Source organism: Spodoptera frugiperda, chromosome 23, assembly GCF_023101765.2.
Source record: "Spodoptera frugiperda isolate SF20-4 chromosome 23, AGI-APGP_CSIRO_Sfru_2.0, whole genome shotgun sequence".
Taxonomy (NCBI): domain Eukaryota; kingdom Metazoa; phylum Arthropoda; class Insecta; order Lepidoptera; family Noctuidae; genus Spodoptera; species Spodoptera frugiperda.
The window spans coordinates 11,839,925-11,865,366 of NC_064234.1; the positions used below are offsets into that span (position 1 = coordinate 11,839,925).

Consider the following 25,442-nt stretch of genomic DNA (forward strand, 5'->3'; position numbering starts at 1 on the left):
GGCGGAGGTACAGGTCCCTCCTGTCGCGGAAGGCGAGTTTCACACGGCGTTAGTCCGCCTCCGGGGAAAGAAAACTGCCCCCGGCCCAGACGGTATCCCCGCTAGGGTAGTGGCCATTGCCGCCTCCCAAATGGAGGAGCGGTTTCGGGACCTCTTCAGCGCGTGTCTCGCAACGGGGAGGTTCCCGAAACCCTGGAAGGAAGGGCAATTGTGCCTGCTGCGCAAAGACGGACGCCCGGCGGACTCCCCCTCGGCATACCGGCCCATCGTTCTGCTCGATGAGGTCGGAAAAATGTTCGAGGGGATCATCGCTGCCCGCCTCAACCGCCATCTTGCCAACGTTGGACCGGATCTCTCCGACGCTCAGTTCGGTTTTCGAGCCCAGCGGTCGACAATAGATGCCCTGACTCGTCTCAAGGGTCAGGTCAAGGAGGCCGTGGAAGAAGGGGATGGACTGTTGGCTGTGTCGTTTGATATAGCCAACGCGTTCAACTCCATCCCCCATTCAACCATTATTGAGGCGCTCCGATTCCACGGGGTGCCTCAATACCTTCGGAGCCTACTGGCCGATTACTTGGCAGACAGGGCTGTCGTCCTTGTCGACAGAGACGGAGAGGTTCGGCGCTACGTCGTGGAGTCCGGCGTTCCGCAGGGGTCAGTGTTAGGACCCCTCCTATGGAACGTTGGTTTCGACTGGCTCCTGCGGGGAACGCTCCTCCGCGGGACGAGTGTCATATGTTACGCGGATGACACTCTCCTCACTGCCCGCGGGGGCTTCACGACGGCGGCCAACCTGGCATCAGCGGGCGGCTCCCTGGTTGCCAACAGGATCCACCGCCTGGGGCTGACGGTGGCGCTGCACAAAACCGAGGCCGTGTTCTTCCACGGCCCGAGGCAGCGCCCCCTCCCGACGCCCACATATATGTGGACGGCACCAGGGTCGCCGTAGAGGGCCAGATAAAATATCTGGGCCTCATTCTAGATAGCAGGTGGTGTTTCCGCCCGCACTTCGCCGAGCTGTCCAAGCGCCTACTAAGAACAGCGAATGCCCTCTCGTGGCTTATGCCAAATCTGGGGGGCCCAGCGCGCGATGCCGGCGTTTGTACGCCGGCATTCTCAGGAGCATGGCCCTTTATGGGGCTCCGATTTGGGCGGACTCCCTACACAGAAGGGAGAATGCCACCGCCCTTCGTGTGCCCCAAAGGGCTATCGCTCAGCGGGTGGCGCGGGCCTACCGCACAGTGGGCTTCGCGGCGGCATGCGCACTGGCGGGCACACCTCCGTGGGAGCTGGAGGCGTGGGTGCTCGCCAGAGTCTATGATTGGACGGCAGAGCGGAGGGCGCGCGGAGAGCACCCGGCTCATGAGGTGAGGGAGGCCGTGCGGCAGGAGGCCAAGGAGGCCATCGTCGTTCACTGGGCGGACGACCTTGCCGCTGCTGCCTTTGGCAGACGAACTCTGGACGCCATCGGGCCAGTCCTCCAGGCTTGGCTCGAGCGGCCGTTTGGTTTCCTCTCCTTCCGCCTGGTGCAGGTGATGACAGGCCATGGCTGTTTTGGCTCATACCTGCACCGCATCGGGCGGGAGGAGAGCCCGTCGTGCCACCACTGCGGTGCGATAGCGGACACGGTGCGGCACACTGTGGAAGAGTGTCCATCGTGGTCCGAGCCGCGCCAAGATTGGTTGCGGCGGTCGGAGCAGACCTCTCGCTCCCTTCCATTGTTCGCGCTATGCTGGGGAGTGAGGAGGCATGGGCGGCGGTCGCCTCTTTCTGCGAGAGCGTAATATCGCAGAAGGAGGCGGCGGAACGTGAGCGAGAGGAGGACGCCCTCGCTCCAGCGCTTCGTCGAAGACGAACTGGTAGGAGAAGACGATAATACCACTGTCTTCTCCCTCCCGGGGGTGAGTAGCGGGTGCTAGGCGCGGGGGCGCCTACACCTGCTTTGCACTACTCACCTCTCGCGGGACGGGAGCGGTTGGCACACGACCGTTCCCGATGCCCCTTTCCCATGCTAGGGAGGGGCTTGTAATGGCCTGCCACCACAGGTGGGCTCCGCCGAGGGGGTTCTGGTAGTAAAGGTTCAGCCGGTCTCCCAGACCCCCTAAATGGCGATGCGGGTGTGCTCCTGGGTTTTTTAGTGGGTATGCCGGCTTCTACCGGAGAGTCCCACATATCCCTCCCGTCCCCCGACGGGAGGACGATACATAAAGTATTTTTCCCAGGGTCAAAAAAAAAAAAAAAAAAAAAAAAAAAAAAAAAAAAAAAAAAAAAAAAAAGGTTAGGTTAGGTTAGGTTAGGTTAGGTTAGGTTAGGTTAGGTTAGGTTAGGTTAGGTTAGGTTAGGTTAGGTTAGGTTAGGTTAGGTTAGGTTAGGTTAGGTTAGGTTAGGTTAGGTTAGGTTAGGTTAGGTTAGGTTAGGTTAGGTTAGGTTAGGTTAGGTTAGGTTAGGTTAGGTTAGGTTAGGTTAGGTTAGGTTAGGTTAGGTTAGGTTAGGTTAGGTTAGGTTAGGTTAGGTTAGGTTAGGTTAGGTTAGGTTAGGTTGGGGATCCCCCCACAGTGCTGACTTCCACGTAGTGATCCCCGGGCAACGCCGTGTCTGACCACCGTAACGGAGTGGCAGACCGGCGGCTAACGAGCGCTGTGCTTTCGTACACTTTCATTCATTGCGGTTGAGTACGAACGAGACTTTTCTTCGATGCCATCGAAGCCTTTGCGGGACGCCTCCGGGCGCTTCCAATCAAAACGCCCTTCTCAGGGCGAACCCAACGGCCCTTCTCAGGGCCAACCCAACGGCCCTTTTCAGGGCCAACCTGACGACATGTGTGCGTCGGAAACTAGCCGCGCACCATCTGCGGCTAGTTTGTTTTGTCGGGCGGACGACTCGTCGGACTGCGAGTCCGTGACCGAGGCGGTCGCCAGTACCAGTCGGTACCTAAAGCGGGCCTACCTGAGGCAAGAATCCGACGATTCTTCGGAATCAGTCCTTGGTAGGAATAAAAAGGTGAAGGCGAAATCAAGTTCCCACGACGTGGGACTTGATGAAGCCCAACGCGAATTGAGGGCGTCTCTGGCGCAAGCCAAGCGGGTGGAGGTCCAAAAGGACCTAGAAGAAAAGGTCGCCGCCAAGGAGCGCGCAACCGGTGCCGCACGGTCCAGGGCCGGCTACGGGGCTTCCAACGTCCTGTACGCAGACCACTCAGTGGCTGAGCTGGCGCAAATGGCGCTGGAGGACAAGGAGGAGATTTTGGAGGTGGCCTCCAAGTCCTCCAACCTCAAGGGAACCTTTCAAAAGGCCCTTAAATGCCGTGCAGCCAGCTTGCACGGCATTATTGCGGAGCTGGTGCAGCGCACGGCCACGGACGAGTCGCGGCAGCTGCAGGCGCGGGTGGATCGCCTGCAGGCTGAGGTAAGCCAGCTGCATAAAAAGCTGGCTGAAGCCACGGCCCCTGCCCCCAAAACCTCAGCAGCAACAGGTTCCTCCTCCGACCTTGAGGACATCATCCGCAAGGTCACTCAGGAGGAGAGAGCCTTCACCAGAGCCTGCCTTGCAGGTATAGAGGATCGGCTGTTGCCGGAAAAGCGCATCCGTCCTCCACTCGCGGCGGACAGAGCGCCAGTCGCGATGCCGGCACCGGCAACGGTCCCTTCCACCAGCGGGCAACCCCAGGCCCCAAAGCCCTCTAAGGGCAAAGGGAAGGGAAAAAAGTCCCAGGTGGCAGCTCCACTTGCGCCCAGCACATGTGCAGATGCACAAGTTGAGCTTGGAACCGTCCAAGCAGCTCCTCTGAGCCAGCCGGACGACGCGGGGGAACCTTCCGCCACCCCTCCCACCGAGACGTGGACGGAGGTGGTGAAGAGAGGGAAAAGAAGAAGACGGTCCCGAAAATCACCCCGGCTGCTCCTGCAGCCAATAGGGCTCCTGCCGCTCCCTTAAACAAGGTTGTTAAGCTAGCGGCTCCCAGGTCGGCGGCGGTGACGGTGACCATCACTCCAGAGGCCGCCGAAAGGGGTGAAACATACGAGTCCGTGTTGACGCGGGCTCGTAGCTTCGCTGACCCTATCCAATTGGGTATCGGCCCCATTAAATGTCGCCGTACCCAAACTGGCGCTCGATTATTCGAGTTCCCCGGGGCATCGGGTTCGCAAAATGCGGACCTCTTCGCGGCTAAGCTGCGAGAGGGCATCGCGGACGTGGCAAAGGTCGCCAGACCAGTCAAGTCCGCGACACTGGAGGTTGTGGATCTCGATGATTCAGTTTCCATGAACGAAGTGGTTGCGGCTATTGCAGCAGCAGGAGGCTGCTCCGTCGAGGCGGTGCATGGTCGGCCCATCTGGACTGGCCGCCGCGGCCTGGGCATGACCCGTGTGGACTGCCCAGTCACCGCAGCCAAGGCCGTCCTGAACAGAACCAAAGGACGGCTGCTGGTCGGGTTCAGCTCAGCTGTGGTCCGAGCACTTGAGGAGCAACCTCTGCGCTGCTTCAAGTGCTTCGGCACTGGCCACACCCGATACATGTGTCCGTCCAGCGCGGAGAGGGCAGACACCTGCTACCGTTGCGGCAAGTCGGGGCACTTGGCGGCGTCCTGTGACGCCACCACGCCGCACTGTGCTGTGTGCGCTGCCAGTGGTCGCCCAGCGAACCATTTCATGGCTGGGAGGAAGTGTACAGGCCAAGAAGGGCAAAATGCAGGCGCCAAAGCGTCCTGCCGCTGCCAATGCTACCGCCACCGCTACCCCGGTCACGGTCGCTGACGCGGGAGATGAGATGATTGAATAATGGGGCGCAATCATCTCATCCTACAGGCCAACACCAACCACTGCAGAGCGGCCCAGGACCTGCTGGTGCAGACCATGGCAGATTGGTTGGTGGACGTAGCGGTAGTTGCCGAGCCCTACCGGATTCCCGACCGTTGGCTGGGCGACAGGGATGGCCTAGTCGCGATTGCGGCACGGTCTTCCACAGACTCCTCCCCTCTCGCTTCTAGAGAGAGGATCGGGATACGTGGCCGCCGTGTGGGGGGACCTGGCCCTTGTGGGGGTCTACTTCTCCCCAAATCGCCCTCTCCAGGCCTTCGAGGATTTCCTCGAGGGACTTGCGGCCGTAGTCGGCAGGATGGCGCCTCGACAGGTTTCCGTTCTGGGGGACTTGAACGCCAAGTCAGAGACGTGGGGCAACTCTGCCACCGACGCTCGTGGGCGGGCGCTTGAGGCGTGGGCAGCCTCCTCTGGTCTCTCCCTCTTGAACAGGGGGAGTGTTCAAACATGCGTGCGGCGGCAGGGTGGGTCCATAGTGGACGTTACCTTTGCCTCCCCAGTGCTGGCCGCACGTGTGGAAAACTGGCGGGTGGACATGGTGGAGACTCTGTCGGACCACAGATATATCCGGTTCGAAATCTCCACCCAGAGCCGACGGGGAACTCCACATCGTCAGGCCGATCCCCGTTTCCGCGTTGGGCTCTCACTCGCTTGGACCGGGAGGCTGCAAAGGAGGCCGCGTTCCTGCAGGACTGGCTTTCGCCCCCTGCCGTCCCTGACCTGGACGTTGACGCCGCGGCGTCACTACTCAGAGGGTCTCTGACCGAAGTGTGTAACTCCAGCATGCCTCGGACTCGTCGTCCGCCTCCAAACCGTGCCGTGTATTGGTGGTCGGAGGAGCTGGCGCAGCTGCGGGCAGCGTGCATGGCCGCAAAGCGCCAGTTCACGCGGAGTCGTCGCCGGCGGCACCGAGACGAAGCAAACGAGGACCGTCTGTACGAAGCGTACAAGGCGGCAAAGGCGGCCCTCAAGTCAGCTATCGGCGCCGCCAAAGACGCAGCGAGAGCCGAGCTGCTGGAGCCAGCCAGGCCAGGCCAGGCCAGGCCAGGCCAGGCCAGGCCAGGCGCAGGCCAGGCCAGGCCAGGCCAGGCCAGGCCAGGCCAGGCCAGGCCAGGCCAGGCCAGGCCAGGCTGTCCCTGGCCAGGCCAGGAACGCCAGGCCAGGCCAGGCCAGGCCAGCAATGTGCTGTGCTCGGGCAGGCCAGGCCAGGCCAGGCCAGGCCAGGCCAGGCCAGGCCAGGCCAGGCCAGGCCAGGCCAGGCCAGGCCAGGCCAGGCCAGGCCAGGCCAGGCCAGGCTGTGCCCCGCAGGCTGGTGGCCATTGCCAGGCCAGGCCAGGCCAGGCCAGGCCAGGCCAGGCCAGGCCAGGCCAGGCCAGGCCAGGCCAGGCCAGGCCAGGCCAGGCCAGGCCAGGCCAGGCCAGGCCAGGCCAGGCCAGGCCAGGCCAGGCAGGCCAGGCCAGGCCAGGCCAGGCCAGTCAGGCCAGGCCAGGCCAGGCCAGGCCAGGCCAGGCCAGGCCAGGCCAGGCCAGGCCAGGCCAGGCCAGGCCAGGCCAGGCCAGGCCAGGCCAGGCCAGGCCAGGCAGGTCAGGCCAGGCCAGGCCAGGCCAGGCCAGGCCAGGCCAGGCCAGTGGCCAAGCCAGGCCAGGCCAGGCCAGGCCAGGCCAGGCCAGGCCAGGCCAGGCGCAGGCCAGGCCAGGCCAGGCCAGGCCAGGCCAGGCGCAGGCCAGGCCAGGCCAGGCCAGGAGCCAGGCCAGGCCAGGCCAGGCCAGGCCAGGCCAGGCCAGGCCAGGCCAGGCCAGGCCAGGCGCAGGCCAGGCCAGGCCAGGCCAGGCAGGCCAGGCCAGGCCAGGCCAGGCCAGGCAGTTGCCAGGCCAGGCTCCTGCCAGGCCAGGCCAGGCCAGGCCAGGCCAGGCCAGGCAGGCCAGGCCAGGCCAGGCCAGGCCAGGCCAGGCCAGGCCAGGCCAGGCCAGGCCAGGCCAGGCCAGGCCAGGCCAGGCCAGTGCCAGGCCAGGCCAGGCCAGGCCAGGCCAGGCCAGGCCAGGCCAGGCCAGGCCAGGCCAGGCCAGGCCAGGCCAGGCCAGGCCAGGCCAGGCCAGGCCAGGCAGGCCAGGCCAGGCCAGGCCAGGCCAGGCCAGGCCAGGCCAGGCCAGGCCAGGCCAGGCCAGGCCAGGCCAGGCCAGGCCAGGCCAGGCCAGGCCAGGCCAGGCCAGGCCAGGCCAGGCCAGGCCAGGCCAGGGGCCAGGCCAGGCCAGGCCAGGCCAGGCCAGGCCAGGCCAGGCCAGGCCAGGCCAGGCCAGGCCAGGCCAGGCCAGGCCAGCCAGGCCAGGCCAGGCCAGGCCAGGCCAGGCCAGGCCAGGCCAGGCCAGGCCAGGCCAGGCCAGGCCAGGCCAGGCCAGCCAGGCCAGGCCATGCCAGGCGCTGTGCTGTGCTGTGCTGTGCTGTGCTGTGCTGTGCTGTGCTGTGCTGTGCTGTGCTGTGCTGTGCTGTGCTGTGCTGTGCTGTGCTGTGCTGTGCTGTGCTGTGCTGTGCTGTGCTGTGCTGTGCTGTGCTGTGCTGTGCTGTGCTGTGCTGTGCTGTGCTGTGCTGTGCTGTGCTGTGCTGTGCTGTGCTGTGCTGTGCTGTGCTGTGCTGTGCTGTGCTGTGCTGTGCTGTGCTGTGCTGTGCTGTGCTGTGCTGTGCTGTGCTGTGCTGTGTTGTGCTGTGTTATGCTATGTTGTGCTGTACTGTATTGTATTATGTTGTGTTGTGTTGTATTATGCTGTACTGTGTTGTATTATGCTGTGCTGTGCTGTGTTGTGCTGTGCTGTGCTATGCTGTGTTGTATTTGTTGTATTATGCTGTGTTGTGCTGTGTTGTGCTGTGCTGTGCTGTGCTGTGCTGTGCTTACCTACATCTGTGTACCTATAATTATTTGATGTCTAACTTGCGTTAGGACGGGGGGAGGGGGACTGAAACTTGTGAAAAATTATTGCTTCCTCCGTAAAAACTTGAGAATTGTTCGCACCCCTTATTGATTTTACATCAATTTGTGAGAGTTTTAATTTATCGAGCAGAGGGATTCTTGTTACAGGACTCCGCCCCTAATTTCTTGCTTTTGTTTTCCATTGAAAGCTGCTCCTTTTGTACTGTTATACTTTGTCACAACACAAATAAGTACTTCGGTAATTAGAGAACAAGAGCTTGGGGTATTTTTGTTGTAAGCAATAAGCGTGGGTACAGAACCGTTTCTTTTCTTTTATTAGCCAGTAAGAACCAGAATCCTACGGCATTTTCGTAATACTAGTTACGTAATTCGATTATGTAACATAACATTCTTATCTAAATAACTATCTTCATAACATTTTTATCGTATTTTAATCATATTTTTACATGTCTCTACATTGGTAGAGAACATTATACGGCAAGATGTACAAATGTGGTAAATTGCACTCGTTATTATTGCAGGCGCCTGCGCTAGCAACATTTGACAATGTGCCAGGCGTACAGTTATACAGTACACGGTGCAGTGTAAAGCCAAGTGGTGCTGACTGCTGACTCACCGAGTGTACTCGCCGATGCATTTGTTTCGCGCTACTCAGAGGGTGCACTCCACTGACTTGCAGGGTTACCAAACTGTTATTTCTACGGATTTCAAGATAACTTCCTACTTGTAATCTACATAAATTAATTAATTGACATGCACTGGGTAATTTAAGAATGATGAGAAACAAGCTTCCAATAAAGTCAAAGCATTTATTCCAATTTAATCACATATAAGATAACATTTTTAACCGACTTCAAAAAAAGGGGTGTTCTTAGTTTCACCTGCATGTATGCGTGTATGTTTGTGCGCGATTATCTCACAATTGGCTGAACCGATTTTAATATGGAAAAGTATTTGTTACACTTAGGAGCAGATTTATAATTCGTATATTCGGTATATTAAACGACTTCAAAAAGAAGAGGTTAAAGTCGGTCTTTTAAACGTAGTTTACTGAAAATTATTAATTACATGAATTAAACAAGACGCCAAATAAACAAAACATTTAGTATTTCGAACAAACGACCCCGAATTTCGTCGAACATCTCGCAAGAACTAGGTTCAGTAGTAAAGCCCAACTCAGTGCACTCTGCACTTGTGTTTGTTTCATATTTCACACGTTTTAGCTTCGAATGGCGAACTGTGTGCACATTAGGCGCCCTCGTCTCTCTTTGCGTGCGTACCTACATATTCCTTTTAATGTGTACCAAAAGTGCACAACATTCCCTTTCCTTATAATAGGTGTAATGCCTGTCTACATTAAAAATATAATAGTAGGTACTTCAAGATACGACAAAAATACAACAATTTTAAATTATAGGTATTTTCAGGCCATAACTGCTGAAAAGTATACTTGTACTTAAATTAAATACCACATTTTTATAGATGTAGTTAAGGCAATAATTGAAGTTATAGGTATTGAACAGTTGCATACATGTCCGCAATGCAATCGCGATGCCTCTTGTATTGCTGTTGTACTGGTGTATAGGTACATGGCCTACGGTGACTACGCAATTTTATAGGTATTAGGAAGAATAAAGCAGTCGGATTTTCATCTAGCAAAAAGTCACAGAAAAAGTATAATTAGCATTAGCATTTCCGGTGGTAATAACAGCAACTTAATCTGCGGTTTTGTTATTATTACCTACTGAATTGATGCTGTTTGTTTAATGATTTTTACATCGTGCTCCAAACCTATTCAAAAACATAATTTTTTGTCTTCGTCTTTTCCGAATTTTAATATGACAAGTAGAAAGGCATTTACTCTCCGACTTATCATAATAATTGTTGGCAAAGTGGGTACAACTTAAATTAGTGGCATTTAATGTACAATTGTAATAATATTACAGTTAAGTAGAACACCACTCCAGTCTTATCGTATACACTTATTAATGATAACAATTTCAACTGGGATTTTCTTAGGTAGGTACGTATTTCAGGCTCTATAATCAGATGTATATCTGCGTCATGAAATAACGTAAAAAGAAAATGTTCGTGATTCTTTACAAGCATTCTAAATATCTAAAACATTCCATAGAAACTAAATTTTACAACCATTTTACTTTTAAAATAGATGTTTAAATTATTGAGCTCTTATATATTATGCATTAGATTACTATAAATTAATTATTTTATTTGTTAATAAACGAAGTCATTTGAAAATATTACTTATGTAAAGTCCAATCAAAGTCTGCGTCGGAGTGTAACGGAACGTTGTTTTCATGATGGCAGGTGTGTCATTCATATGTTTTGGTTTTTTACATAAATAGTACGTTATAAAAATATCAAATGTTTATTAATCTTTATAACAAAAAAATAGTAAATACAACAGTGACCGTGTGACTGTGTGATGTGTATGTGACGCAGTTGCTGCAGTGGAGTGTGTTGCGCAGAATATGATAGATGGTAGTGGAGGGACGCGGGTGTTGTAAAATGCCTTGCGAAAGCTGCGCCGTGCAGTTCAGCATGTTCAAGCGTAAGCGAGCATGCAGCGAGTGCGAGAGGTTCTACTGCAGCAGCTGCTTGCGGCGAGGCGGCGGCGCCATGTGCGCGCCCTGCCGGGTGCTGTCCACCCGTCCGCTCACCAAACAGGCTATATCCCATTTGAAAGTGCGCGACGTACAGTGCTTCTTACAACGACAGAATGTCTCCACCAGGGGCTGCGTTGGTATGTCTTCCTGGAGCTCTATAACCCGCACTAGTTACAGACTACAGTAAGCTGATGAAAACAAATCCAATAAGAAATTGTAGTCACTTAACTTTACCAGTTGGTATGTTACTAGCTAGTCCTCAGAATTCTCACTGGCCCAGTAGACTGGGTCTTTAACCCTGCCTAAGCTGCTAGATAGGTATTTAGTGCTCTAAGCTACGATTAAATTAAACTAAGTCAGATTATGACTAAAATACTGCAATTTATAATAATTAGATAAAGAAAAGTAAATATTGATTTAGATATATTACCTACGTCCTTCACTTCGCCCAACTACTTGCTTGATTTCTACACAAACCACCACAAACGTTGGGAGTCCTCAACTCAACCTAGTGTTGGAAAATTCCAGGTCCATGCAATGGACAATGATTAGTTACTCAATCCTATGCCATTGTAAAAAATGTATTTGAAACTACCACAATAATGTAAAACATAATCTATACATTATGATCCACGACAGCCTGCAAACTAATGACATGTCAATATACAGAAAAGGAGGAGTTGCTGAACTTGTGTGTGTCACACGTGAACAGCACTGCATACAGACGCCGGGGCTCGCGCACCGGTCCCAGCCCCTTCAGCTCACTGAAAGGATTTACAAGCAACATCAATGACTTCATCAACTCAGCATTTGACATCCGCAACAACCAGCAGCCAGCAGCACAGCCCGCCACTAGAGGATGTGCCAGTTAGTTGTATATCTTATTTTGCATTAATTACATTGTCTGTCTGCAAAGTGAAGATATTCTAGAACTTTGTCAAAAGATTACACACACATTAATTTTTTCCAAGATTTTATACATTGTACAGGATCTTTTTGTAAATTAAGTAAACCTGTATTTTACCAGAATTAACTAGGTGAGGGATCATCCATTACATGGCATTATTATTGTCACCACATTGTTATTATCAATGTTTTACAAATACGATCCAGCTGAGTCATGAAAGTAATTCTAGAATAAAATATTATCTAAAAAGATATCATGATTAACTAATCATGTTATCTACTGTTTCATAAATTATGTTTTTAATGCTCTATGTCTGAGCTTGTTGGATATTACTTTCCAACTTATAAATGGGGTATTTTGTGCAAAACTCACACCACCTCTACTTATCCTGTTTGGAATGACATAATATTTTCTTTTATTTTTTCTATATATCCTGCTCCAAATTATGAAAAACCCACCAAAAAAATCAGTTCAGCTGTTCTCAAAACTTGCACTTAGCCATACATTCAGAGAGTCATTTTATGGATTTATATTCATATCGGATCATAGATGTTTGTTTGTGTACTACCTGAGGACAAAAGAATGATAATGAGTAAAACAAACTGAAAAAAATATTCAAAAAATGTAGATAATACATGCATTTTTTCTCAGATTCAGCAGGTCATATTCAAATTTTCAGGCACTCAGCCATATTAATTTATGAATATATAGGTATATTATATTTCACTAATGAATAATTTATATAAAAATTGAATTGTAAAATATTTGTGAATGAATATTACAGGCAATTGCTTCAACTCTGCTCATGTGCACAATAACATAACTGGTGAAGTTCCTTCCAACCGCCAGAGGCCACAAGGAGAACGATTTACAACTACACCAGGTATTGAAAACTATATTCTATGTACCGTACCTGTATAAAATATTTACACTTAGCTTTACATTAGATATTTCAAGCTGAATTATTTACTATTGTTATTTGATTCATTGACTATACTTCATTAGAATAAATTATGTTGTAGTATAATATGTGTATATTTGTTTAAACCAAGAAGTGTCCCGTGCAGGTGGAGAGCCCGACATTTGTGTACCCGTGCCAGAGTCGTCAGTGTCCCGCAGCGTGTCCGCGGAGAGCGCGCGCGTCGACACCGCCGACTGCTTTGAAATCGAAGACCTGGACGACACTGGCTGGGAGTTTGTCAACCGACCTGCCGATCCCTTGCCGAACGGTACTTTTTGTGAATCTTTTTTCTGATTATCTTGTTGAGGTCATGACATCGAATTATAACTGTTTCACTAAACAGGAACTTGGCAATAGAATAGCAGAAAAGCTTTTCTACAAAATAATGATATTGATGTTGAGCCAGACTCGGAGGTGTTGCTGAGTACGTCGGCCAGCTTCCAGCGGCGTGCTAGTGCTGGGGAGCGGGAACCGGAGCGGCCCGGGGAACGGGCAACTGCGCGGAAGACGGAACGACCAACCGAACAAAGGGCGGAGCGAAGCACAGAGCGACCAGCTGCCCACCGAGCGGAGCCCGAGGAGCGAGAGGTGGAGCGCGCCGCGTCCGAGCTGGAGCTGCGGCCGCCCGCGGCGCGCGCGCACGACTCCGTCAGTCTGCACGACGCGCCGCTACTCGACCGGGACTCGCACAGCGGCCACGGTATGTGCCAGCACTCAGTGCCATATTTCTCCAGCTTCTTTGACATCTTCACACTTTGACAACACATTTATATTGTTAATCTCTTAGGTATTACGTAATACTAATTATGTACGAACTAAAATATAGCTGACAATATGGTTTTGGGCAGGTACACCTAAACATATAAGTTTAGAACAATTCAAGCGGCCGTCGGATCTAGACGTGCTGAACGTGAAGCAGCTGAAGGAACTGCTGGTGCGCAATCGCGTGGAGTACAGGGGCTGCCTCGAGAGGAAGGACCTGCTGGAGCGCGCCAAGACCCTGTGGAGGAACCACGCACAGTACTGCGACGGTGAGTATCCGACGGCGCGGGGCGCGCGGTTGGTGGCGGGTAGTGACGTTGCGCGTGTTGCAGACGTGGACAAGCTGCCGGCGGAGGAGTGCTGCAAGATCTGCATGGCGGCGCCGCTGGAGTGCGTGCTGCTGGAGTGCGGGCACATCGCGGCCTGCACCAGCTGCGCCAAGCAGCTCGCCGAGTGCCCCATCTGCCGCCAGTACGTCGTGCGCGCCGTGCGCTTCTTCCGCTCCTGAGCCCTCGTTGTCGCGTTGCTTGATGTCGGATATAGAATAGAGACGTTACAATTATCCTTCCATGAAACCATAATACGTTATCACGTAACTAAAATTGCCATGGTCGTGATTTGCATGAATAAGAGATCTCCACAATATGCTTGCTGTTTATATTCCCGACGACACGTAGGTTTAGGATCCACATAGCGATGGCGTAGAACAGTAAATGGTGCTTTGTTGCAAACCAATACTAGCGCTGACTACTATTGGAGCGAGAGTTTCGCTGCAGTAGAGAAACTGTTGTAGTTTGTACGATGATATGTAATGGTCTGCCGTGCCCGAGTAACTCGGGCGCCGACCATCAAACAAACATAGTCGTGTTGCACGGTGCGCCGCACGTCGCACGCTATGCCAAAAGTACAGAACTGAACTTGTAAATATTGTAACTGTTAATATTTTTACCAGTTTTCTACAAATGTAAACTGTTGTTATGTATATTAAAATTGTCGCTCTGGCCGTTGTAGCTGCAACACAATCGATCGTGTTTTGATATGTACCGTGATTTACTATTTATGAAGTAACTCAATGAACTATATTATCAATGTAAAGTTCCGAACGTAGTGCAGTATGGTGTAGTCATGAAACGCATACTGTGCACTCGATCCTCACGATATATTGATAGATGAAAGTCTAAATGTATTCATAGTTTCATAGTCCACATTTGCGAACATATTACATTATGTTATTGTATTTGTTATAGTAGTACATCGCAACTTAACGAACTAACAGGGCAGACTGTTCAGACAATAAGTCAAAGTCACTACTGAAGATATTTATCATTTATTGAGCGTTCGCAGCTGTAGTTAGGTGTAAAAAATTGTAAAATTGGTTAGAATTAGCTCAAAATTGTTTATACAAAACTCGGCTATAGTTGGCATGTAAATAGTCAATTTACATGTTGTGAGCCGACTGTTGGATTGGCTCGATTGTGTTACGCAGTCACATCTCATATTGTATCTTACAACAGATAATTTACAATCACGTTCTGGCCAGCTAAATTCCATCATAATCTGGCCATTCCATCGATCAACTCACAACATGCAGGCTCGACCGTCTCTCCCATCTGTGACCTCGTGTCGTGTAAACAAATCTGATCTTCTGCCGGAGGTCCCTGCTAACTATAGTGGCGTACTGTTTAGTTTTATTTATTATTATATTGTTATTAGTGAGATAGGAAACGCGGGCTGTGTAATGCTTCGAGTGATTCCTGCGGTGAGCCGCACGTTCGTGATCCAGTGTCGAACAATGTCACAAGCATTATGTTGTATTATGTCCATATTCGTATACTATGTCGGACGATATTGTTCACACGACCTCGTGGTCCAAATCATTATTCGTATTCAATATTTTATTCAAGTAATTGTTTGTTTTTATAATTTAATATTAAAAAAAATATATATTGCCTAAAAGGTTTAGTGACATGCTGGATCCGACTCCGGACTCGGTAATGGTGTAACTGTATGACTGAGGTCCATGAAATATTGTTTATGTTTCGTTGTATTATTTAAGTACATGTACTATAATCAGCGCCATGTATCTTTGGAACGTTCCCCTACTTGAATGACATACTCGTGGTCGATATATTTACACCTCGTCTAGTGACGTGTATATACACGTCGCCAATAATTATGTGGAACGATGATATGTATGCTGGCACTCGTGTGGGTGCCTGCTATATGAGATATCGAGTCTCCAGCTTCAGTTATGTGTATATATAATATACGACGTACCGGTATATATACTTTAGTTTTAGCCCACTAACTACGACGAGAGTCTTCATTCGTATGGTACAACACGTGTCTCGCATAAATTCCTTACAAACATGAAACTCCCTAAATGTGTATATCTCAAGTTCAGGTAAAATAGCACCAGTCGTGAGTGGTGTCACCTGTCGCATATTAAATTAACTGCAGTGGACACCCGCTCACATATATTGTCCTTATTCTAATACAGAACACAAGCTACAATCTGGAGTCGACTATTAGCCAAATTCTCGTTAGCTTTTCTCATTTCCATTTTCTCAAAAGTGAGAGACTTTTATCAAATTTTCTTACAAATAGCAGCTGTTAATTATCGCACGTCTTATTGCGCTTAAATATTAAACGAGTAGGTATTAACTTCCTACCTATATCTACTTTAATAAATTGATGTTTCTGGTTGTGACTTGGTAAATTAAAAAATAACGTAATTAATTACAGGGTATAGGAAATAGCTGAGAACTGTCGTCTTTGTGTAAATAGGTTTCTTGATTACTGTATTTAGGTAACTACAAACAACGCGTTATATTAATTTCAACGCAATCGTGTATAGTTTGTAAATTCAATCTCACCTTTTGCTTATTTCTTCTAATACATAAGGATGTCCAACACATGCCACGACGCGACAGCAAGCGATGTGTTCTGTTTAATTAAACGTCTCTTGTAACAACAACATATTTCCCTAGAGATATACTGTGTAGTGGCAGGTCTTGTATCATACGATGAAACTTTCTGGAAATACTATAAACGAAGTTCCGTGTAAATATGAATATTTTCAATAAAATTGTAACACAATAGATAAGTTGAATACACGGTAAAGCCTTTATTATAATTTTATTGCCTTTACTCACACCTTTACCCCGAGATACTACTATATGGTGCAATATCCCTTCACTATACATGTGGAACCTTACAACGGGATTTGGGTTTCAATGAATACATCATATTGATTCCGAAGTACTAAAGGTTTCGTAAAATAGTAAGAGGTCTATTAGAGAGTAGGAAATATTTACTGAATGAATTGAATGGAATGGAGCATAAAGCAAAAATTGTTAAAAGAGGTAAACGTCAAGAATATAAGATTTCGTTGCATACAAGCTCTTATCGAATTGGAATGAAACTTAACACTTGTAATTTAAATATGCAACGCATGACTTAGATACAATTGCCCCAGGCAGTAGCGACGAATGAGTAATTAAATAAATACAATACATAAATAGTAATTTATTGAGCAATAAAAATGTTATTTTATAACAATCTATTTAAATAGGTGACCATTTGGTTTGTTTGGAAAAGGAGAACAGTTGCCATAATAATTATAATATCCATCTGACATTGGAATTTCAACCATGAAGGTATAACATATAAAATTATTTTTCATTTGTTTGTCCAGAATCGTCTTGTTCCTACTATAGTATAATATTGGGTTAGTCTCGGCCCACTGCGTGGGTCTCCTCGGGCGCGTCCACGCGTATGATGGATGCCGCGAGCGCGAAGTATCCCTCGTAGTGCACGTCGTCGGGCGTGGTGTCGTAGTGGTAGTGGCCGCCGTCGCCGTGCTCACTGAACCCGTGGAAGTGCTGCACGCGGAGGTCCAGGCCCTGGACACAATTCAACATGAAACGTGAACTTATGTCTCACACACACGAAGTACGATATGGCGCCGCCCACAAACACCCGCAATACTAAAGGAGTTGTGAGTGCGCTGCCTTTTACAGATTATAGAGATTGGGCATTGTGAATACAAAGTTATATAAATGTAAGATAAAAAAAAAAACAGTTGAGGTCGACTGACATGGTCTCCCGTGACGAGAGTGCCGACGTGTGTGATGGGCGCGCGCATCTCGAAGAAGTGCAGCCAGTTGTCCACGTCAGCGTCCGTGCACAGCGCACTGCTGGAGAAGTCAGGCATCACGTGGAACTTCACCTTGCCAGCGCGAAGCATGAACAAGCCACCCAGACCTGACAGAGAAAACTAATTCTAAACACTTTGTAAGATAATTCGGTTTATTATTCAGGCATTATCTTGCATATTTTAAATAAAACATTAAGCATTTCTTACTAACCGACAATTTTATCATCACCATAGTGGTTTTTGAGCGTCTCCCTGATGGCGGTAATGAAGTTGGATGGCCCGATGCGTTTCTTTGCTACTACTTTAATTACCTGAAATCACGTAAGTAAAGAAAACGATTTATATAAACAAAATGCAAACAGGTTTATACTGTTGTTTATCTTCCACTGAGGGAAGAGACACAAACCTTGCCCGGCTTTCCCTCACTGAATAAATAGTTCCCCAGCAGCGCGGTCCTAGTCTCTGTGTTGGGCAGCCGCCGCTGCAGGTAGCCGCTCGTGCCCTTGGCCGCCCCCACTGGTTCTACAGACACGATGCGAGTACCTTGCTCTACGGAACCGTTGTGGATGCTCAAATTTATGATACCCTAGAAACAATAAAATATAAAGCAAAACGTGTATGTTATACGGTCGTGTTTTGAAGAAAAGTCAGATGATTCTTCAGACCTCGCAGTTGACTCCGATGTGTGGCCAGGGCCCTGCGCCTGCGCCGGCCAGCAGCGCGGGGTCGCTGTTGAAGTGTCGCGCGAGTGCCGCCAGGTCGTATACCTTGTCGCGCTGCACCAGCGGCAACAAGTATGGCGGGCCACCGATCTCCACGAGCTTGGCATTGCCCGTCAGACCTAGAATATGATAAAGTTAAACTCGTCTTACGGCCAAAATTAATGACCGATCTCAATCTAAAATCGGTTGGATTAAGATCGGTTTTTGGCATTAATTGAAGTTTTTGTAAATAAATCCACGGATTTTAGATTGAGATCAATTGAGAGAATTCAATTATAAAATGCAGATCATTAAGATAAAGGCAAATGATATTATTTTTATAACTAAGTAAGTTGTTATCTGTAGTTTCGTATTCGGTTTTATGTTTTCGTTCAAGTTTATATCTGCGCTGAAATAACTAATAAAATTCAGAAGTCAACTCATCTGATAGATAACAAATTATTGTCTCAGTTATCATGTATTTACTTGAGATATGAGCTGAGACTTGGAACAACAATATTAATAGGTCAATATTATGTAATTGTTATAATAGTTATATTATGTATATGGGCGCCAATAACTAGACTGGAAGAGTGATAATCCAGCATTTGTTGAACATTGTTAAATGTTATTACCTGGTGTAATGAGGTTGTACGGCGACTGGGTGAGGTCTGGAGTGTCGGCTACTGACACGCTGACTGTCTCGAACGTGCTGGTCAACCCCACGGACAGCACTGCCATCAAACATGATCCGTATTACAATATTCATATACAAGTCGGAAGTTAACCAAAGTGTGGTTAGGAAGCAAATTGACCAACTCACCATCCGCGATCTCCTGTAGCGGAGGCTGGAATAAAGGCTTCTCCTTGATGGGAACCTTACTGTAGTCGACCGACGTCATGCTGGAACATCAACTAATTCATTTTATCTCTATCATTTATTAGGTATCATAATATATTTATGTGGGTACTTCAGTATTGCAAACTGAACTGATTAACGCCAAAGCAATGTTTGTTGATAGTTACCTAACTTACCTCAATTGGTTGCTATTTAATTTCATTTGAAATCGATACTTCATGTAGTGAGTATATGATGAATCACGTTAAATCCGTCAACCAGTTACATTTACAGGTACATCTAGGTACTTATTGCAGTCTTATCCGGCGGGTGCGTCACAATCGATATATCAGACAATAAGAAGTAATAACAGCTGCAATTCATTAAACAGCTATTTTTAAATACTTCTTGTACATTACCTACATTTTTAAGGAATTCCGCGACAATATTTTGAAGTAGCTAAAGTAGCTTACGGATTCAATAGAAGTCGGTAGTAGTAACAGCAGTAGTAAGTAGGTATCAGTGTGACAGTTGGTTTACGAGCCATTGCTTTTACTCACCTCGGCGTGTTCAAGGTCGCCGCGTTCACCGCCACAACAAACACGCACGTCAACAATGTGTGTGACTGCATGGCGCTAACCTAACAGCTATATGTTACTACTGTATGTTGTACGTACGTTGCGGAGTAGTGTGGGGGACGAACTGCCGGGCTATTGGTGGCCGATGACCTGCAGTGACCTCCGGACGGCGCGGTAGAGGCCGGCGCGGTGCGCGGCGTGCGACTGGCGCGGACTGTGGGTGCCGCGCTGCGCGAGAGTGGCGCTGAGATTGCGCGCTATCTACCGAGTGCGCTTTATCATTGTTTGAGAGCTTCCAGTCTAATTAACGGATCAAGGTCATCAAACATCTTATTGTCGCGATAAGCAAACTGTGATTAAATAGTACTCATCAGAAAAATAGTCACAGGTACTACATTAGTTAAGTATTTCCTCGATACGTTTCACAACTAGAGCTGTGGAAAAAAAAAACAGGAAAATATAATATAAATTAGTCACTTGCCGTTGGAGCAGTTTCAAGCAACCGCAGTTTATAAAATATCAACTGTATAACATCTTAGATTGTAATATGATCTGACATAACCAGGAATAAATAAAACACAAAATATACAAAGTTTTCAAGATATTTATTTTGATGAAACTAAACCACAACAGATGTTATTGAATAAATTAGTGTAAACCTTTATCACTGTCATACTTTTAATTATTATTAAATAAATACGAACAGAAACCGCGTCCACTTACAGTTAGCCGTACTTTGGTAATGTTGTGTTAACTAAACTAGATCGAATAATATAAGCTCCGCTATTTACTGTGCTAAGCAAGAATATGTCAAATAATCGCACGTCCATGAAGTCAAACCTTTTCAACAATCTTTAATTGTACGCTTTATGTACAGAGATGACTCTATAGAGAAAAAATAGAAATTATTAAGCATTAATATAAAGCCATTGCAGTCGTTCTTCCAACAAAATAAAACTACACATGTTTGCCCATTAGAATATCATTACGATTAAACTTACAATTTGTTTCAACTGCCTAATCATGTAACGTAAAAAATAACTGCTGCAGTTAAATTATACTGAGCAGTAACTGACAGACAGCCAACATACATACTTAAAATAACACGCAATACACAAACACAAGATAACATAAAAACCAAGTATTCTTGTCACATCCACCTTCAGATAAAACCAATTGTTTTTTTTTTTCAAATTACTACATAATTATTGTAAATGGCAAGGAAACATATATTTTTTTACCATATTATTTTCTCAATCTCTGTGCGACATTTACCTCTGTCTTGTTTGCAACAATTTCACTGCATTATGTTCATACAACCGCCAATTGGAATTTATTTAAAATATACTTTTATTTTAGGTGTAATCAATGACCATGTAATTGGAACGTGGTCCTAATTACAAAGTAAACCTTAAGATTGCCAACACGACATCCATGAGACCGGCCATTTCACTGAGAAATTGGCAACACCTGGCTTATGACATGCAGCACAACGCGTACCGTGTAACACGCTGGCTTGCATTACTGTGCGTCTGCTAGTTAGTGGAACCTACACGTGCAATGGAATGTATACAAATAGAAAGTGTTGCCCACTTCCGAGGACTGCCGGACTATGTCGATTGGTTACAGGTTTATATCACAGCCTAAGATAATTTTGCTCAATCGACCTTCCTACTTCACTTCGTACACAAAATATATCAATCTGAAGTAACATGCAATTACATTGAGGGAATATATTTAACGTGTTTGGCCTCGAGAGTCAACAACAACAACAACAATCACTCGACTGGAAATTGATATTGATAAACTAGTATCCGTTGACAGCGTACTTTTAAAATATTATAATCTTTATCGCAGTCACAAGTCGATGCAGCCACTGCTAAATCTCTCACACTGCGGAAACACGTTAAAAATATTATCTCATAATATATACTACAACAAAGTATCCTCACCAGTTATACGTATCGATACACGTTTCGCACAAGGACATTAATTTATAGCTTGCCACGAAAAGGTCAGTGTCACGGCTAGTGCCTACATCACTCAGGTGGAATAAATCGTATAGTTTTAACAAAACACTCAGATTAAGGATAAAGGATCCATTACATACCCGTACGATTGATATACGATCGCAGCTGACAAATTGTTAGGTTCGCGTACATCAATCTTTTATTCATAGAATACCTGCTAATTAACATGTATAGTAAATATCAATCATCATAATATGTCAATTGCCATAATTACGTACTTAAATAATATTGATGCATGTGATGTAGCTACTCGACTATCCATTAGGAAAGGACATAAATACACACTAGGATAAGTTAATCAGTTCGACATTGTACAGGTGTTCGATATAACTAGACATTTATTGTGGCAAATTATGTCGACAACACCTTCCTAATATTATTATTACAAACTACTTCTTATATACACAATCCAAACTGATATTGCGGTGACATCCTGAATACTCCCCGATATCTCGCAGCATAGGTACCATAGAGTATAATTAATGATTGATTTGCTGGTAAAATCAATGGATAAGTCAAAAAACTTTAATATACTATAATATACAAAAGTTTAAAAAGTTGTCATATTATAAAAACTCGGTGCAAAATGATTGTATATGTTACGGTAAATCTGATTAATTGAAAATTATTAATAATTTTGCTAAATTATTAATAATTACCACACGTTTTGGTAAATGTGAATAATCGATCGAAATTTATCACTTTTAGTAGTGATTATTAATAATTCACGACACATATTGGTGAAAGTAATAAAATAAATATAAACCCTATGTTTTTTGACCAGCATGTATTTATTTATAATATTAAACACCGTCTTACGATTATATTAATTAGAGATCACACAAACAAGGTTGCTTGTACTTGCTTTAAACCAAAAGAACAACAAATTCACATATTCTGCGCGTAAGTGCGGCTCTGCGGACGGCAAGTAGGGGTAGCTCGCCGCCCGACCAGAACCAGACCCGTGCGTGCGGCGCGTCGAGTTCTGCGCGCGCCTCAAAGAGCCATCAGATCACCACAGATGGGGCCCAGTAGGGCTGATGCATGATCCGGAGCTGCGGACTACCTAGCGGGTTTACCGGGGCTCCGGCTCGAAAATCAGGAGTAAGAACGGGGTGGTTTTTAGTCAGTAAAAGTCTGACACTCCCTCTCACCTCGCCAAAAAGGGCACATTTATCACAAAATTAACAATAAAATTCTTTTAAAATCAAATTACCATGAAACTTATGCAAAAAAGTCTATCGTGGTACATAAAATTGTAACAAAAATAAAATTAAACAATTATTGTTTCATTAACAAAATCAACACGAATCCTAAAAGCAATCATCAATAATCACATTTGGTTTGCCTGTAAATCTTCTGTAGCATCTATAAATGCATCAAATTAAAAATTTTAAAGTATTATCATAGAATTCAACAAATATTTGTTGTGTAAGTACAATATATTGCCTTTTAAATTGAAATAAAAATAACATCTTGGCCACTTATTACATTTATCACTACTAGGGTAAAATTATTAATAATAAGCGACAAATGTGATTAATTTATCACTTTTACCTCGAGTTTCGGTAATTATTAATAATAGTAGATAATTATTAATAATTTTCAATTATTCACTCTTACCGTAACATATATACTGTTCAGGTAAAGTAATTAGTATGCACGATATGACTACTTGGGAAATATCTAAACTGAGTACCTGCACAGTCGCTACTTACCTGTCGCAGTGATGTTATTGACACAGGCAACAGTATACAAGATGTAGACGTCACTCGGCTTGATGCAGTTCAGTCGTTTGACATGGGATGAGTAGGTGTACACATAATATCACAACTAGATTCATAGTTATACAAGAATATCATAAGTTAATATAATTCTAATGTTATTCAAGTTAAGTCGCAGTGTCTTTTACAATAATACTTCTGAATACTTCTTCATATAGCATTGTCATATTGTAATATCGGCAGTATAAGTATAACAATCTGAGAGGTCGCTTCACCCGACCGTTTTACAAGCCTTCCTAGTGTTTCAGTCAGATCAGTCATTAACGGGAGCCAGGCTCCAACTACGTTATTCTATGTCGTAAACGAAGGGGAATCTGTATTCCTAGTGTAGTATTGTTGCCATCGATAAAGTCAGCACTTAGATGAACCAAGTCGGTGAATTGACAAGTCTGGCGCGGGCCGCCTACAGGTCGGCGGGCAGCAGCGTGTGCACGTGCTCGTGGTAGAGCTGGCGCGCGTAGGCGGCGTGGCGCGCCACCCACGCCGCCAGCTCGCGGCTGTCGCACTGCACGCGCGGCCGCCGCACGGCCTCGGCGCCCGCGCCCCCCCCGCCGCCCCCGCGCACGCCCAGCTCCACGAAGTAGGCGCCGTCGGCCGCCACGACGCAGCACGACACGAGGTTGCTGAGGTGCGTCTCCATGACGACCTGCGGCGCCGCGTGCTTGCACGTGATGATGCGCACGTAGCAGTCCGACAGCAGCGCGCGGATGTCGTGCGGCGTGTCGCGCACGGCGCGGTAGGCCAGGAAGTGCTCCGAGTAGTCCGTGTGGTTCAGCGCGTACAGCAGCGCCGCGCCCGCCGCCTGCGCGCCGCAGTAGCGCGGCAGCAGGCCCCCGCAGCCCGCCACGCAGCGCGGGCCCCGCACCCGCGCCGGGACCCACTTGTCCGACCTGCACACCACATTGTATCCTCGGACGATGGCTCCACGGGCACACACCTACCCGCTCATCATAGACAGCAGATTGGAACTAAATCCCGAGCATATGCACAAAAATATAAAAGACGTAATAATATGTCACCTGCGGCTGGTATCCCGCAGCGCGGACGCAGTCTCAGCGGCGAGGTCGAGCACTCCGATGACTGGCTTCGTGACCGTGCCCACCAGCCCCTTGCCCACGCCCGCCAGGAACCCGCCCAGCCCCTCTTGCGTAGCACCCTCGTAGCTGTGCTTCACCAGCGACGTCATGCCTCCTGCAGCACCACGATAACAATACAACAATATTCAATCCGTGAGCCGGTACCAATAGAGTAGGCAGTAGCGTCCAGTACCGAGTATGCCGAGGCCGAGCCCCCGGAAGCCGGCGGCGAGGTGGCCGGAGGGGGCGGCGGACCGGATGCGGCGCCGGGTCTCCTCGTGCGCCTCGTCGCTCACGACGCGCTCCAGCCCGTCGCCCAGGGACTCTGTGGACAGACAATGCTCAGTTACTATAGTTAGAGGCAACAATAAAAAGGTTTAAGGATACGTAACAACTATGCATTAGATAAATACCTGTAACTTTGGCAGCAGAGTTAGATATTCCATGGGTGACGTTTTTAAGTAATGCCCCTACGTTGCCCTCTAAGAGTAGACCTGTGACCCCCTCCGACACGTCCGCCACGAAGCCTAGAGGATTTCCCAGGAAATCCACAGAGCCGAGTATTTTAGCAGCTTGCCACTTCAACTCCTGGGAACAATGGTGGTACAATAGTACCAAGATTAATAACAAACTCAACGACACTCGAGTCATGCACGATGGGTAACAGCATAGCATCCGCCAAATATTGGGTTACCGCGGAGCCAACAGGTAAGCTTCCCTTCCCCACTTACGTCCTTGAAGTGCGCCAGCATCTGCCTGCCGAGGTAGGAGGCGGTGTCGAAGACATGCGCGCGCACGAAGGGCTCCAGCTCCACGGCCGCGTCCTCGAACTTTATGAAGGTCAGCCCCAGCCGCCGCTTCAGCGCGCTCAGCGACCCCTCCAGCTTGTTGGCCGTGCACATGGACAGCCGGATCTACACACACACACGTACACTGCACCTCCGCCCGCACCGCCCCGGCCTCTATCTACGTCATCTACATTGCGGTCATACACGAACAAGGGACGAACGACACGTGTCATGTACTCCAACATGTTGTGACGCAGCCACGCACTATGTAGTTTGTGTAAATGTTAATAAAACTGACGTGTACTACGTCGTGTAGTAGTGTACATGAAAAGGCACAGTTTATGGAAACACTAGCAATGTTCACACCTATAATATTACTTTTATGTAGTTAGGTATACTAGGGCCGTGGAGATAACGCTGGCGGTATAACACATAACAAATAATTATAATCACATCAAATCTGACCTTTTCGGATGCCAAACGCTGCGCGTAAT

General features: G+C 47.8%; 3 protein-coding genes across 4 annotated transcripts in view; 1 reads left to right on the forward strand and 2 right to left on the reverse strand.

Moving 5' to 3' along the window:
- Positions 1-10,051: 10,051 nt before the first annotated feature.
- LOC126912171 (E3 ubiquitin-protein ligase rififylin-like) lies at positions 10,052-16,122 on the forward strand. The gene is made up of 7 exons (XM_050703032.1): positions 10,052-10,501; positions 11,034-11,231; positions 12,056-12,154; positions 12,339-12,500; positions 12,639-12,932; positions 13,081-13,263; positions 13,327-16,122. Exons 1-7 carry the CDS (start codon positions 10,237-10,239, stop codon positions 13,500-13,502), a joined length of 1,377 nt encoding a protein of 458 aa, XP_050558989.1. The 5' UTR covers positions 10,052-10,236; the 3' UTR covers positions 13,503-16,122.
- A 380-nt stretch (positions 16,123-16,502) lies between these two features.
- Positions 16,503-19,538, reverse strand: LOC126912172 (ester hydrolase C11orf54 homolog). Of its 2 annotated transcripts, none has more exons than XM_050703036.1 (8): positions 19,370-19,538; positions 18,678-18,757; positions 18,490-18,588; positions 17,819-17,994; positions 17,560-17,739; positions 17,365-17,464; positions 17,094-17,260; positions 16,503-16,899 (listed from the first exon to the last, which is right to left on the reverse strand). In XM_050703036.1, the coding sequence occupies exons 2-8, from the start codon at positions 18,754-18,756 to the stop codon at positions 16,726-16,728; spliced, it is 975 nt and encodes a 324-aa protein (XP_050558993.1). In that variant the 5' UTR covers position 18,757; positions 19,370-19,538; the 3' UTR covers positions 16,503-16,725. The 2 variants fall into 2 exon arrangements, with proteins under 2 accessions (XP_050558993.1, XP_050558992.1); XM_050703035.1 differs by having other exon boundaries at positions 19,253-19,532.
- A 318-nt stretch (positions 19,539-19,856) lies between these two features.
- Positions 19,857-25,442, reverse strand: part of LOC118266791 (intermembrane lipid transfer protein Vps13D) — a 43,889-nt gene continuing 38,303 nt past the window's right edge. Inside the window, 5 exon segments of the mRNA XM_050703031.1 lie at positions 19,857-23,974; positions 24,104-24,275; positions 24,354-24,485; positions 24,574-24,748; positions 24,892-25,074. Coding sequence (XP_050558988.1) covers positions 23,488-23,974; positions 24,104-24,275; positions 24,354-24,485; positions 24,574-24,748; positions 24,892-25,074 — 1,149 coding nt within the window. The 3' untranslated portion in view covers positions 19,857-23,487.

Coding starts and splice junctions, on each gene's coding strand:
- LOC126912172 (XM_050703035.1), bottom strand. CDS start 19,323: ATGCAGTCACACACATTGTTGACGTGCGTGTTTGTTGTGGCGGTGAAC. Junction 17,995..18,489: donor GTACAACCTCATTACACCAG/GTAATAACATTT, acceptor ATCATATTCTAG/GTCTGACGGGCAATGCCAAG. Junction 17,465..17,559: donor GTGAGGGAAAGCCGGGCAAG/GTTTGTGTCTCT, acceptor ACGTGATTTCAG/GTAATTAAAGTAGTAGCAAA.
- LOC126912171 (XM_050703032.1), top strand. CDS start 10,237: ATGGTAGTGGAGGGACGCGGGTGTTGTAAAATGCCTTGCGAAAGCTGC. Junction 11,232..12,055: donor CGCCACTAGAGGATGTGCCA/GTTAGTTGTATA, acceptor TGAATATTACAG/GCAATTGCTTCAACTCTGCT. Junction 12,501..12,638: donor TGCCGATCCCTTGCCGAACG/GTACTTTTTGTG, acceptor ATGTTGAGCCAG/ACTCGGAGGTGTTGCTGAGT.